General features: G+C 39.9%; 1 protein-coding gene across 1 annotated transcript; it reads right to left on the bottom strand.

The window, feature by feature from the left end:
• Nucleotides 1-1,399: 1,399 nt before the first annotated feature.
• LOC139657644 (myosin heavy chain, fast skeletal muscle-like) lies at nucleotides 1,400-12,044 on the bottom strand. Its single transcript, XM_071535544.1, has 41 exons — nucleotides 12,017-12,044; nucleotides 11,619-11,658; nucleotides 11,270-11,488; nucleotides 11,039-11,182; nucleotides 10,790-10,946; nucleotides 10,666-10,693; nucleotides 10,463-10,577; nucleotides 10,257-10,349; nucleotides 10,101-10,164; nucleotides 9,921-10,019; nucleotides 9,724-9,827; nucleotides 9,456-9,594; nucleotides 9,221-9,339; nucleotides 8,677-8,826; nucleotides 8,410-8,580; nucleotides 8,018-8,318; nucleotides 7,774-7,844; nucleotides 7,569-7,656; nucleotides 7,331-7,448; nucleotides 7,128-7,251; nucleotides 6,910-7,046; nucleotides 6,570-6,825; nucleotides 6,231-6,473; nucleotides 5,963-6,139; nucleotides 5,728-5,873; nucleotides 5,553-5,643; nucleotides 5,060-5,449; nucleotides 4,832-4,958; nucleotides 4,553-4,671; nucleotides 4,268-4,464; nucleotides 3,988-4,171; nucleotides 3,720-3,885; nucleotides 3,473-3,597; nucleotides 3,033-3,341; nucleotides 2,742-2,945; nucleotides 2,502-2,627; nucleotides 2,225-2,395; nucleotides 2,035-2,139; nucleotides 1,831-1,926; nucleotides 1,596-1,727; nucleotides 1,400-1,488 (listed from the first exon to the last, which is right to left on the bottom strand). Exons 3-41 carry the CDS (start codon nucleotides 11,474-11,476, stop codon nucleotides 1,468-1,470), a joined length of 5,814 nt encoding a protein of 1,937 aa, XP_071391645.1. The 5' UTR covers nucleotides 11,477-11,488; nucleotides 11,619-11,658; nucleotides 12,017-12,044; the 3' UTR covers nucleotides 1,400-1,467.
• Nucleotides 12,045-14,196: the final 2,152 nt, after the last annotated feature.

Raw genomic sequence — 14,196 nt, 5'->3', positions numbered from 1 at the left:
TTTAGTTTATTTTTTGTAACCCCTGCTCTTTTAACTATGTTATTTCTCTGTTTTTGTATCTTATTTTATTTTATTTTTCTCTTTATACAGTCTTTGATGTATTTTTGACTTGTTTTCCTGTGACATGATTATGTGGTGTGAATACATGATAAATAAAGGAAGAAAAAAAAAGTGGTTGTAGGCATGCCTAGACACTTCCTATATACATGTATGGCCTCCTGTAGACCCGTTAATATGAATGTTTGTACTGATCACATGAATTTAGAGTTCCCATTCTGCAAGGATTGGCCGGGAGACTCTTGGAATTCCCTTCGATCTCCCAAAATGGAAGAAATCCAGTCTGAGAGACTCAAGTGGGAGACTGGAGTTCGATTCCCGGCAGAGATGCTTCCATTTCTATATTTGAAATGGCTCGAGGATTATTGAGAAGAATAAGCCTACTTTGCTGGTAGAAGTTCAAGTCTATGGGGAAGGAGTGTACTATACTGAAATACACTAGTGGCTAAGCTGCCACGGACTCTAAAGAGTTAATAGGGCATGACAGTATGCAGGAGTTACTGTATGACAGTTCTTACTTTATGGACGCTCCCTCCATGCTTACGTTCTGTACCGTCTGTTTGCTTTAGTGGTAGTAGTGGGCTAGAAAAGGGTTAATTAAGATTGCTGGGCCAAAATAATTAAAGCATGTGTTAACTAATGAGGTAGATTTAATCAGGGACAGGGCAGCCTAACAGAAAACAATCTTCACTGTGGAGAGCTAAAGCAATGGCTATAACAAGAAGAAGCTGACAAGTGAGATATTTCGGTGGGATTAGTGGGATTTGGAAGAACCCACTAAGAACCAGTTTCTGAATAAATTCAGACTCTTTGTTTTCTGGTATAGTGGGCTAAGTTGCATGCAAATTTGTATTTTGTTTTGTATTTTGAATTCTACGTCAATTAATCAAAGCTATGATCACTTTGGAGGTCATGGGTTGATAAAATGTACAGTATATGAGATGCAAAAATTAAAACACCCAGATAGATCTGGATAACTTAAGCAAAGCCAAGCCATTTTAATTTAATACTTCCAAGCAAACAAACTAAATGCTGCTCAGTAAACTTAAAATTCCCCAGCTTACACAGTATTGATTCAACATTGTATCGGTGAAGCAAATGGGTCGACAAAAGCATGGAAAATCTCACTTAAAGAATCTATCCCAATACTAATGTGAAACTTCAGACTCATTTGTCAGTTATGATGGGTGTGTGACTGAGTGGACTACAGTCTGGGCCCTTTGGCACCGACAATCATTCCTGACAGAAAAGCAAATAACTTCAACCAGGTCAGATGCTTTGACTGCTTTCCTGCTCAAAGGAATGAAGCAATGAATAAAGACAAGACAAATATTTGTGGTGACATTTATTGTATGTAATCAACAATTTGTCATATTTTATGACTTATTGCGATGCTTTACATGAGAGAAATTATTCAGCTGCCTCTTTTCCCTGTGAAAAATAAACACATTTTTAGACAAACCCAAACAAAATGTTTCAATCATTTCAAAGTTAATATTCAATGAATTAACATGCACTGATGAAAAACGTGTGTTTACCTTGCCAGAGTCACGGCTCTTAGCTCTCAGCTTGTTGACCTGAGACTCGGCAATATCAGCTCGCTCTTCAGCCTCCTCCAACTCGTGCTGAATCTTCCTGCACTTTGTCAGGTGAGTGTTGGCCTGCTCCTCCTGTGAAACCATCATAAATTCTCATTGCAAATCCTAAGACTAGAGTGAAAATTGTGAAAACGTTTGAAAATAGATGAAGCATTTTTACATGATTTCAACTTACCGCTTCCTCAGCCTGCCTCTTGTAGGCCTTCACCTTCAGTTGCAGCTTGTCTACCAGAGCCTGCAGCCGGGTGCCATTCTTCTTGTCCTCTTCAGTCTAATGTAAGTATGAACACAAACATGAATGACCATTAATAATTGGCATATCTTTTAATATGGTCATTTAGTCAATAGGAACACTGTTACAAAAGTAAGCTTGGTATACCTGGTATGTGAGTTCCTTCACTCTCCTCTCATATTTACGGACACCTTTAACAGCGTCTGCTCCACGTCTCTGTTCAGCTTCAACCTCTGCCTCCAGCTCACGCACCTTCAGAAATTAATTATAAACTATGAGACTTATTTTGCATGTTTTGTAATGTCATTTACTGTAATCTGTGTAACAGTTATCTTACCCTGGACTCCAGTTTCTGGAGCTGTTTCTTGCCACCCTTCATGGCCAAGTTCTCAGCCTCATCCAGGCGGTGCTGCAGGTCCTTGACTGTGATCTCCAGGTTCTTCTTCATCCTCTCCAGATGGGAGCTAGTGTCCTGTTCTTTCTTCAGCTCTTCAGCCATCATAGCAGCCTAAAAAAAGGATTATTTATGTTCATTTTGCATGCCATACAAAATTCATGTTCTTCCAGATGTATGGATGACATCTGGATGACTATGAAATAAAATTCGAACCCACATCAGTGATGGCTTTCTTGGCCTTCTCCTCTGCATTTCTTGATTCCTGAACACTGTCATCTACTTCACTCTGGACTTGGACCAGGTCAGTCTCCAGCTTCTTCTTTGTGTTCATAAGGCTTGTATTCTAGGAAGAAGAAGGAAAAATACAGTTTAGCAATGATGTGCACGTATTATTTAAAAATTGTTGATTTTTGATTGTTGATTATTGATTATAGAATTAATGAAGAATTTTTTTTACCTGAGAGTGCAGCAGTCCAACACGCTCACTAGCATCCACCAGCTCTTGCTCAGCCACTTTACGGCCTCTCTCTGTCTGTTCCAGACCAACCCTCAGCTCTTCAATTTCAGCCACCATGAGACCATTCCTACGCTCAACCATAGCGGCTTGCTCCTTGAGGTCTTCCTGCGCTCTGAGAGCATCATCAAGGTGCAACTGGGCATCCTAATGTGAAGATTGTGGTGTAGAAACAGAAAAAGATCAGAATGTTGCTGCACATAGAATGGCATGTACAGTTGTCATGTGATGTACCTTCAGTTGTCCCTGGACATTCCTCAGCTGCTTCTGGGCCTCAGCAGCCTGGCGGTTAGCGTGACTCAGCTGAATCTCCATCTCATTCAGATCTCCCTCCATCTTCTTCTTGATTCTCAGGGCATCGTTCCTGCTCCTGACCTCAGAGTCAAGAGTGCTCTGCATGGAGTCAGTCACCCTCTGGCTGTTCCTCTTGATCTGCTCCATCTCCTCATCTTTCTCTGCCAGCTTTCTGTCAACCTCACCTTTGATCTGGTTGAGCTCCAGCTGGACACGCAGAATCTTGGACTCCTCATGTTCCAGAGTTCCCTAAAATGTAACAAATATAAAAACATAGCCCATGTTGCCTTCTGAATGTAATATTGGGCATGTCTCTGTTGTTCACATATGTAAATTTCACAGACAAAGGAAATTCTAATGCTTTCCAGTTGAAATTTCACCTCAGCCTCCTCAAGAGCTGACTGGATCTCTGACTTCTCTGTCTCCACCTGCTTCTTGGACTTCTCCAGCTCATGGATGCTTTTTCCAGTCTCACCAATCTGTTCAGTCAGGTCTGAGATTTCCTCTGCAGAAGGTTGTATATGTTTAGGTTAAGGCTATGTGTCCCATTCTAACTGATGTATACATATTAACAATCATGAACATATTTCAAATTACTATTGCCAACATTATCAGATAAGAACTCACGTTGCAGGTTCTTGTTCTCGCGCTTCAGGGTCTCCAGCTGATCCAGAGCTTCCTCGTAAGAGTTTTTCATCTTGAACAGCTCAGTGCTGAGAGAACGAGCCTCTTTCTGAGCTCCCTCAAGCTCTGCCTGACCCTCCTCGTATTTCTGCTTCCATTCTGCCAGAACCTGTATAGCAATTTAAATAAAATGAGCAATGTGACACAATTTTGGAATGGTTATACTTTGACACTTCCAGTGGCTGTGACAAGGTAATCAGTGTCAACATACCTTATCAAAGTTCCTCTGCTTCTTGTCAAGGTTGGCAGCCAAACCATTGGCTCTCTCCACATCAATCATGAGGTCCTCCACCTCGCCCTGGAGCCTCTGTTTGGTTTTCTCCAGAGACGCACACTTGGAGTTCACAGCCTCAATCTGTTCCTCAGCTTCCTGAAGGCGCTGGGCAAGCTTTTTCCTGTTAAGCATTTGCCAAATGTAATCATTCATGTATAATATTCTAACAAGTATTTTGTAGAGACCATTAGGAAAAACAAAATCTTCATTGACTCACTTTGACTCTTCAAGCTCCTCAGTGCGCTGGATAGCATCAGTTTCATACTTGCTCCTCCATTGGGCCACTTCACTGTTTGCCTTGGACATTCCACGTTGCAGCTCTGCCTTGGCCTCCTGCTCCTCCTCAAACTGCTCCCTCAGAAGATCACAGTCATGGCGGGCTGATTGCACACCGTGGGCAAGGGCATTCTTAGCCTGGAAAAGATTATTAAAATAAAAACCACTGAATATATGAACATGCAATCCTCATGCAATCCTTGAAATCTCTGACCATTTTCCTCACCTTAACTTCCTCCTCAATTTGTCTCTTCAGCTCCTCAATCTGCTGTGTGAAGGCTTGCTTGCCTCTGGTCAGCTGGGAGACAAGGGCTTCTTTCTCCTCAAGCTGACGACCAAACTCACCTAGATGGAAATAGATTTTTTTGGTTGAAATTTATTCATTTTCAACTGACCCAGCATTGAGTAAAAAATGGTTTCTAATTATAGATTGAGTCTAATTATGGATTGAGTTCAAAAGTACATTGGTATTTTTTATGAACAAGTCAATGAAAGTAAGACTTGCCATTCTCTGTCATCAGTCTTGCTCTCTGAGCGCTGATGTCATTTATCTGGCGAACATTCTCATCATTCTTAGCCTTAATTTCACTGAACTGGTCCTCAAGGGTGCGGCACATCTTCTCGAGATTTCCCTGTTTATCAACATTAGACAGGTTCAGTAATTCTTCCACTAATACAAGTTTTTCCTCAAGTGTGAATATACTGTACATATGTATATAAAATAACATTATACCTTGGATTTTGCCACAGCTTCCATGTTGCTAGACAGGTCATCAATCTCCATCTTGTATTCACTCTTCTCCTTCTCCAGCTTCTGCTTGACACGCTGCAGGTTGTCGATCTGTTCTCCCAGCTCTGCAACACTGTCAGCCTGCTTCTTGCGGAGAGCAGCAGCAGTGGCTTCATGTTGTAAGGTGGACTCCTCAAGGTCACGACGCAGCTTCTGGAACTCAGCTTCACGCTTCTTGTTCATCTCAATCTGAGCAGCAGTGGCTCCACCGGCCTCCTCAAGTCTCTCACTGATCTCTTCAAGTTCCCTGGAGAGGTCAGCTCTCTGCTTCTCAACCTTGGCGCGAGCAGCACGCTCAGCCTCGATCTCTTCCTCCAGTTCCTCAATACGAGCCTTGAAAGTTAAGAAATATTGTTAAATGAATGTATGCAACTGACACATTGCATAAAAACTCAATGATAAGTTTGACATAGATTTGAAATCAAACATTACACACCTGGAGCTCTTTAATCTTCTTCTGTAGCTGAGCACCCAAGGATTGTTCATCTTCAATCTTACTGAGATACTGGCTTATCTCAAAGTCCTTCCTGTTGAGTAAATGACATCATCATAAGATACTGGTTGCAATAACATATTTTGTGCATACAGTTTTCAAATTCTGTCCACATTACTTCTTGATTTTCTCGTCAGACTGCTGCTTGTCATTCTCAAGATCCATGATGGATTCCTGGGCCAGTTTCAGATCACCCTCAAGCTTCCTCTTTGCTCTCTCAAGGTCCATGCGGAGCTTCTTCTCTTGCTCCAGAGAACCTTCAAGCTGCAAAATACCATGTGTTTATAATTACTAAAGGTTAACAGCAAGCATATATTCTTAATGAATAGCAAATAGCATGTTCATGAACTCACATCATCCACTTGCTGCTCAAGCTTGGTCTTGGCCTTGGTCAGAGTGTTGACTTTGTCTTCCTCTGCCTGCAGGTCATCAAGAGTCTGCTGATGTGCCTCTTGGAGGGCTTTCTTCTCCTTTGTCAGCTTAGCAATGCTCTCATCTTGAGAGGCCATCTCTTCAGTCAGGTTCTTCACCTGAATATGTAAAAACACATTGTCATAACTGGGTAATTATTTAAATATTGCATGATATATTAGAAAGAGAACCTTGAACCTATCCATGAACCTTGTTCTCAGTGGCATGCTTCTCCTTCTCCACTTTGGCTAAGGTAAGCTCCAGGTCATCAATGTCCTTCTTGAGCTCAGAGCATTCATCCTCCAGTTTCCTCTTCTTGGCAGTTAGCTCAGCATTGATTTCCTCCTCATCCTCCAGTCTCTCAGTTGTCTCTTTGAGTTTTGCCTCCAGCTGGATCTTACTCTTGATAAGTCCCTCACATCTCTCCTCAGCATCTGACAGATTCTCTCCTTCCTAATTAGAACAAAAGTGAAAAGGGGAAAATATTTCAACATTTGCTCTGGAAAAGATGTGAGAAATCAACAAAGCTTTCTGTTGACATTTACTCACAGATGCCACTTGCAGCTGCAGATCATTCTTCTCCTGCAGAAGAGACACCATCTTCTCCTCCAGTTCCTTCTTCTTAGCCTGGGCCGCGGCCAGGTCTGTTTTCATCTTCTCATAGTTTTCCTTCATGTTCTGCAGCTCCTTTTCAGTTTCAGCACTCTTCAGAAGGGGCTTAATCTTGTAGTACACCTTCATCCATGGCCAGTGTTTCACATTCATGAATGAGCGGATATTGTACTGGATGCTGTAAATGGCTTCCCTATGGAAGGAAATCACTGTGTTATGTACAAAGTCATTTTGGCACTGCATTCAGCCTAAATATATGGTTAGAATTTCCACTTGCCTCCTTTCCATCATCTTCACAAACTCCTTCCTCATGACATAGGCACGGCAGAGAGCCTGAGTCATGGTGACCAGAGAAGCAAGCTTCTCATCTCGCATCTCCTCAAGGGTACCTAGTAGACCAGCTTTGAAGAACACCTGACGAGAACATAAAAATATTATGCACAACTGATTTTCATCCATGAAACAGAGTTTAGTTTTTTTTACTCAATTGTTTACCTTGGTGTGTCCAAATTTATACTCCTCATGATTCACATCAATTGACCCAAGCAGCTTCTCAGAGGCCTTCTTGTTGTCAATGAATTGTCCCTCAGGGATGACACTGGCATTCAGTACTTTGTACCTATTGCAAAACAGTTAATGGTCACAATCGGGACCTTCTTTTCAAAGTTAGGAAAACTCTGTGGTAAATTAGGTAATACCTCTGCTTGAAGTCAGCATAGAGGATTCTGCTGGGGAAACCTTTCCTGCAGATTCTGATACCCTCCAGCACACCGTTACACCTCAGCTGGTGGATAACCAGGAAGTTTTCCATCAGACCTGTGAAGAATTTGTAACTTCATAATTATTAATGACAAAGTGAAGGACTACCGCTAAGCTGTGTTAATGACTGCAACATGTACAGAAAATATTAAGAACATTAGTTAGCTGTCAGTGTACCTGGAGTCTTTGACTCGTTGGGAATCAGGCAACGTACAAAGTGAGGATGAGTGCTCCTCAAGTTGGTCATAAGCTTGCCCAAGTTCTCCTGTAGATACAAGATAAAACCAAATATTCTTCATGAAAAACATAAAATAAAAATAAAAACTTGCGTTTATTTGAGTTTAATTACGAACAGGCACTTAAGGCTGTTCTTAAAATTTACCCTGAACTGTGAGGACACAGTCTGCATGGAACCACCCTTCTTCTTTCCTCCCTTCTTGCCACCGCCAGTCTCTGTTGATTTTGATTTATTAACATCATGAGTTGATAGGTTCAATGTTGTTTACTTATGATCAAGCTGGAAAGTTATCATTCAACTGACTTTTTTGAGTAGGCATATTGTTTATCTTAAAGACAGAAACATGAATTCCCATAATCCTAACCAGCGTTATAAAGTGATACTGTACCTTCAACGACAGGGGGATACAGGACAGGCAACAGTTTAACACCAGACTTCTGGTACAGCTGAACAACAGAGTCGTTCAGGGGATCCTTGTTCTTGTCCAGCCAGCCACAGATATTGTAGTCCACAGTTCCAGCATAGTGCACCAGAGAGAAATGGGCCTCAGCCTTGCCTTTGGCTGGCTTGGGCTTCTCAAATGCTTTGTTTTTACCGAGGTGCTGGTCATACAGCTTGTTTTTGAAGGTAGTGTCTGAGGCCTTTGGGAACATGCACTCCTCTTCAAGGATGGAGAAGATGCCCATGGGCTGTATAAAAAGTGCAAAGAGATACATCATGAAGAGGCACTGTTGTAGCATATCATGAATTCTAACATAAAGTCACAACATTATTGTGTACCTTTTCAATGAGCTCAATGCAGGCAGCCAAGTCCATGCCAAAGTCAATGAACTCCCAGATGATACCCTCCTTCTTGTACTCCTCTTGCTCCAGGACAAACATGTGGTGGTTGAAGAACTGTTGCAGTTTCTCATTGGTGAAGTTGATACACAACTGCTCCATGCTGTTGTACTGTGAGTGGAAATAGGATTAACCTAATATATCGCAAACAAAAAACTTCTGTTACAAAATTATCTTCTCAATCCATTACCATGAATGAATACTTACATCAAAGATTTCAAAACCAGCAATGTCCAGCACACCAATGAAGAATTGCCTTGGCTGCTTGGTGTCCAGCATTTGGTTGATGCGGATGACCATCCACAAGAACATTCTTTCATAGATAGACTTAGCCAGGGCACTCACTGAGTTGTTGACCTGATGAAAAGTTTCAATTGAATCAATATCATTAGAATCCACAAAGAGGGTCCTCTCACAGATTTAATTAAGTACAGATCCTTCAACTGAAATTTACACATTGGATTACTGGATTTTTTTGCCTACAGGACAAATATTATGTCTAGCAGTACAATTTTAACTGAAACAGAACTAACAATATGGTAATCAACACATGCAGTGACAGGTAACAGAGGACATTCAGATGCAAACTATCTATTCCAGATAAATGTAATTCATGAAATTCCTCCATTACAACAGAAATACTTTCTACATACTTCAGCTTCATAAGGAACTTAACCACATTCATGCACTGGCCCTTGACTTAATTATGAGATTGTATGGAATGAATTAAACAACAGAATAATCTGCTGACCTGTGGCACAGTCTGTCCCTTGGTGACATACTCATTTCCGACCTTCACTCTGGGGTAGCACAGAGCCTTCAGCATGTCAGCCGAGTTCAGGCCCAGCAAGTAAGAAATCTTGTCAGCCTCTGAAAATGTCACAAAAATACATTTACTAGATATATGACTGATTTGTAAAATGTGACATAGAAAGATTAATTTCATGCCAGAGGTTTTTTAATTCATCCATGAAGTTAATCCTCACCCTCTGTGCCATCTGGCTCAGCCTGCTCTTCACGCTGCTTCTGCTTGAACTTCATGTTACCATGGTGGAGCACAGCACCGGTAAACTTGTAGATGGCCATCTTCTCCTCATTGGTGAAGCCCAGAATGTCAATAGCAGTCTGCGATCAATAGAGATATTGACACTGAGTAAAAGTCACTATGGAAAATACATTTTACTGAGTAATTGTGATGGAATATTGAATGTATAATAGATTCAGAAAATGAAAATGAGAGTGAACATCACTGACATCAGTGGCAACCAACTCTTCTTTGTCATCAATGCTGGCCACAGTAATCTGACCCTGACTGCACATGGGGAAGTCATAGGGGTTGGTGGTGATGAGCGTCATTTCTGGAGATCAAAAAAGGTTTAAAGTAATGACTGGTTATGGACCATGTGAACAACGTGGGTTGTTTTAACATTGTATCACAATGTTTAGCTCACCAATCAGCTCAGGTTTGTGGTTGGTCATCATCTGGTAGAAGATGTGGTAGCCTCTCTCATCAGGAAGCTGGAACGTCACTCTAGACTTCTCCAGCAGATCTATAAGCATTGTTCATGATTCAAAATCTACACCACTGATAATGCCAGTCATTTCATTTAATATGTGAAGTTGATACTTACATGTCTCAATATCAGCACTAGCCAGTTTACCAGTTGTGCCAAAATGGATTCTGATGAATTTACCCTGTTTGGAATAGCGTATTGTTTAACATCCCTCTGCATAGACAATGTATAATTGAAAATATTTCTCACAGTTTGAAATCTCTCCATACTTACAAAACGAGAGGAGTTGTCATTCCTCACAGTCTTGGCATTACCATAGGCTTCCAGCAAGGGATTGGCTGCAATAATCTGGTCCTCCAGTGACCCCTGAAATCCATTTTTTTTTTTTTTTAATATTCATTTCAGTAGTACATTTCTATTTTGTGTTCATTTTTCAGAAATGTTTTCAATGTTTTTAGAAAATACTCATGAGAATTTACCTGCATCTTTCCTGATGTTTGCTCCTTCTTCTTTTCTCCACCACCCACTGAGATTGTTGCAAAGTACTGGATGACACGCTTGGTGTTCACAGTCTTTCCAGCACCAGATTCTCCACTGGGGATGGATATGTAGATTCAGAGAAATTAACTCAATTCATTTGATGCTACTGGTCTTACAGAGGTGCAATAGATATAAAACTTACGTGATCAAGACAGACTGGTTCTCCCTATCTGCAAAAGGAAAAATGAAGAAATGTATTTCTTATCTATGTAACATAAGTTATTGAGTTTATTGATAGTTTATACATTTTCTTGACAAGAACATACCAGTAGCCATGAACTGGTAGGCATTGTCAGAGACAGAGAAGATGTGGGGTGGAGCCTCCATGCGCTTTTTGCCTCTGTAAGCAGATACAACATCAGCATCGTACACTGGGAGCCACTTGTAGGGATTCACAGTTGCGCAGAACAGCCCAGAGTAGGTCTGAAGGGGATGAGAGAGATATGACCACTCACAGTATGTTGTATATGAGTCCATGTGCAATATTATACTTCTCCATAGGCAGAAGAGCTTACGTAGATCATCCATGCTGCATAACGCTCTTTGAGGTTATACAGCACAGAGGCTTCATTGAGATGGGTCATCATGGCCATGTCCTCAATTTTGTCATACTTGGGAGGGTTCATAGGGGTGACATCATCCTCCTTAACCGTCCTCTCCTGAAATATTGACACACAATTTCAGCTTGTCTTGAAATTCCAACAGTAAGTTTCACTGCTGTGAGTTTCCATGAAACTTCAACCTACCTCCTGGTTGGTAAGAACTTTCACGGTGACTTTGCCACCATCTTTCTTCAGGATTGTACATTTAAGGTACAGCTCCTTATCATCAGCCACATAGGCAGCGGATTTGGCATCAAAGGGTGCGTTTTGAGCCTCAATCCTCTCCTTCTCTGGCTTACGGAGATAAATGGCGGCCTTGCCATAAACGGCCATCTCCGCGTCAGTACTCATGTTGGCGGCTTTCTGTAGATTGACAAACAGAAATTAACTTTCCTCTTATCTGATGTGCATTGTTTGCTTTGGAGACTGAACACTGTATGATACAAGGATTCTTTATATTCTGTAGTTTAAATAGAGAAAAGGTAACTCTCACCTTTTCTACCACCCAATCACAGAGGAACTTTTCTCAACCCCTAAATGAACAAAGAGTTTTTTGTGATGTTTGAGTTATTCTTTGAGTTTCAAGTGATGCAGGTAGTATAGAGATTACAGATTAGTATAACCAAATACAGATTAGTATAATATTCCTCATTTACATTTGCTACATTTAAATTAGAGTCACACAACCATATTTTTACCCTTGACTCATAGCTTACTTACTTGAAATATTTTGTATATATATATCACATTGAAGAGCTTTTCCCATCTCACATTATCATGCCACTAATAAATATTAAACTGGTTATTAATTAAACACGTGTGTCAAGCACTAAGCATCTCTAATACAACTTCTTTGCCAAGAATGACAGCTGAAACATCAGTCTCACTTACCAGCAGTTCGTAGTCTCTGAAATCCCCTGCAGCCTGTCCATCTCATCATGATCCTCCTTATATTAATGTCATTCTGCAGGCCAAGCAGAAACTAAATATGGTGATGTCTTCAAAAGGCTCTAATGCATTTTCATTTGCATTTGACTCTTCATTGGCTCCCATCTTGTAGTGTAAAAAATAATTTGCCAACTGTCTCATGTAATACAAGATGAGAAACAATTTTCTGCCCATATATTTCATGTAATATAAGTGAACTCTTAATTGACACTGTAACATATGTGAATCAGTTATCATGCCTAAAATCTAACAGATTCAACATTAAACAGTTACATAAAATTTGACCATACTACTTCATTTGTAATTTGTTTCCATACATACTGTGGTATTAATTTGATCATCTATATATAAATCAGGTCAAGCTTTAACACTTGTGCTTGCAGCATTGCAACCATTACTGGCAAGCCTTTTTTGGCATGCGTAGTGCTTGTAAACTTTTAGGAGTTCATGCCAGAGGATAAGATTCAATAGAGTAGCAGCAACTGTACAGTGGGTGTTGTGTTGCATGTATTTATAATTTATTTGGAATACTTTTCCATTACTACATGTTTTGATTTCATCAACCTCTTTTATGTTCTAATGAAACTCAGTTTATTTTCACTCATCATTAACGAGGGTAAGCTTTACTAAGTTTAAAAATAGCAAAACTCAAGCCTGTTGTGCTACAGTTTAAGTTAAATGCTGTAAACTAGAGCATGCATAATGAGGTCTAGTGAGGTATTTAATGTGTGAATGTGACATTTGTGAGGGCAAACCTATACTGTAGTATGGTCTCAACTGATTTCTTCACTTGCTCACCTTGATTTTAAATCCTTGTGAGTCATTCCTTGAAATGGGTGCCTTTTGGACACGGTGGTGTCTATTTGTATTTTTCATCCATTTTCCATCTTTAACATTCTCTCAGAAAGTGGACATGTTTGACTTGCAGAAAAACATATTGGTCCAACTTAGGCAGCTAAATGCTGTGGATTTTGAGCAAATTTTTGACGGACCACAGCATATTTCCCGAAGGGGATCAATAAAGTGCTATCTTATATGTCAACCCTGTTACTGTCACACAATTATAAGAACGTGATTTCAGTGCATGTTTCTAAAACTTGTTTTTTGTTTTTTAAAATGTTTTCAATTTTCTTACATATTAATTATCCCTTATTCTATTATTCTATTTCATAATAACAATAATAATGATGATAATAATAACAACAATAATAATAATAATAATAATAATAATGATAATTTCTGTTGCCTACTCTCCTCAGAATTAGGCTTACAAGTTATATCTTGAAATGTAGTAACTAATTGTCCTGTTTTTACTCAATACAGTACAAAATATAAGAACTACAATACGCAATAAATACAATCCGTACATTACACAATGTACACTACAATACAATTTATAATACAATATACAATATAACATACAACACCAGGAGCGTGAGTGTTATGAATATTATAAATGCTAAATGATAAGTGATATATGGTATTGCACAGTAGGTAAGTGGTAATATGATATAAGTAGTGAACACTGAGGCACAGTGGTAGTGCAGTGATGATGCAATAACAGAACAACAGTCCAACAACTGGACATAACTACAGTGTCTTGTGGTTAAAGATTTGCCCAAAAATTCTGCATTGACTCTCACTTCAACACATCAACCCAGTCTGATGTCTCCAAGTGTGTAGCGTGTGTAGACTATTATGTTACCTATGATCACTTTAACTGTATGACCTGCTTTACCACTGAGTCCCCATTCATTGTCAATGCTGCCCCCTAGCGGCACAAAGTCAACATTACAGTGTGACTAACAAACGAACTAACGGACGGAGACCAATCCATAGTCCTCCCTTTGGTGGGGGACAATAATGTGTAAAACAATACTTATTTAATAAAATGCCTTTTAACTTCATTAAGTCATTACATTTGTGTTGAGCAGCTTAATGTCTTGATTTCCTTTCAAAAAATGGCATTATTAAAAGAACTTACCCTTTATTTTAGGATTGGTCTCCTCTTCCCCTACACATACAAATATTTGCATCCCACTTGGTGAGCTTATGACATCATCAAAATATATCAGAATAACAGGGTTGATGGGATAGAAGCTGTTAGTTCAAAAGAATCACCC

The sequence above is a fragment of the Centroberyx affinis genome, unplaced genomic scaffold, assembly GCF_046629955.1.
Source record: "Centroberyx affinis isolate AG114_WGS23_722 - 3 ecotype Tasmania unplaced genomic scaffold, CSIRO-AGI_Caff_v1 ptg002728l_1, whole genome shotgun sequence".
In the NCBI taxonomy this organism is placed as follows: domain Eukaryota; kingdom Metazoa; phylum Chordata; class Actinopteri; order Beryciformes; family Berycidae; genus Centroberyx; species Centroberyx affinis.
This window is presented reverse-complemented; position numbering and strand designations above follow the sequence as displayed.

What these genes read in the sequence shown, in the direction of transcription:
- LOC139657644 (XM_071535544.1), bottom strand. Translation starts at nt 11,476, where the DNA reads ATGAGTACTGACGCGGAGATGGCCGTTTATGGCAAGGCCGCCATTTAT. An exon ending in ATGACAACTCCTCTCGTTTT is followed by an intron (nt 10,165 to 10,256) that starts GTAAGTATGGAG and finishes TATTCCAAACAG; the next exon opens with GGTAAATTCATCAGAATCCA. An exon ending in CCAAGAAAGCCATCACTGAT is followed by an intron (nt 2,396 to 2,501) that starts GTGGGTTCGAAT and finishes TCCTTTTTTTAG; the next exon opens with GCTGCTATGATGGCTGAAGA.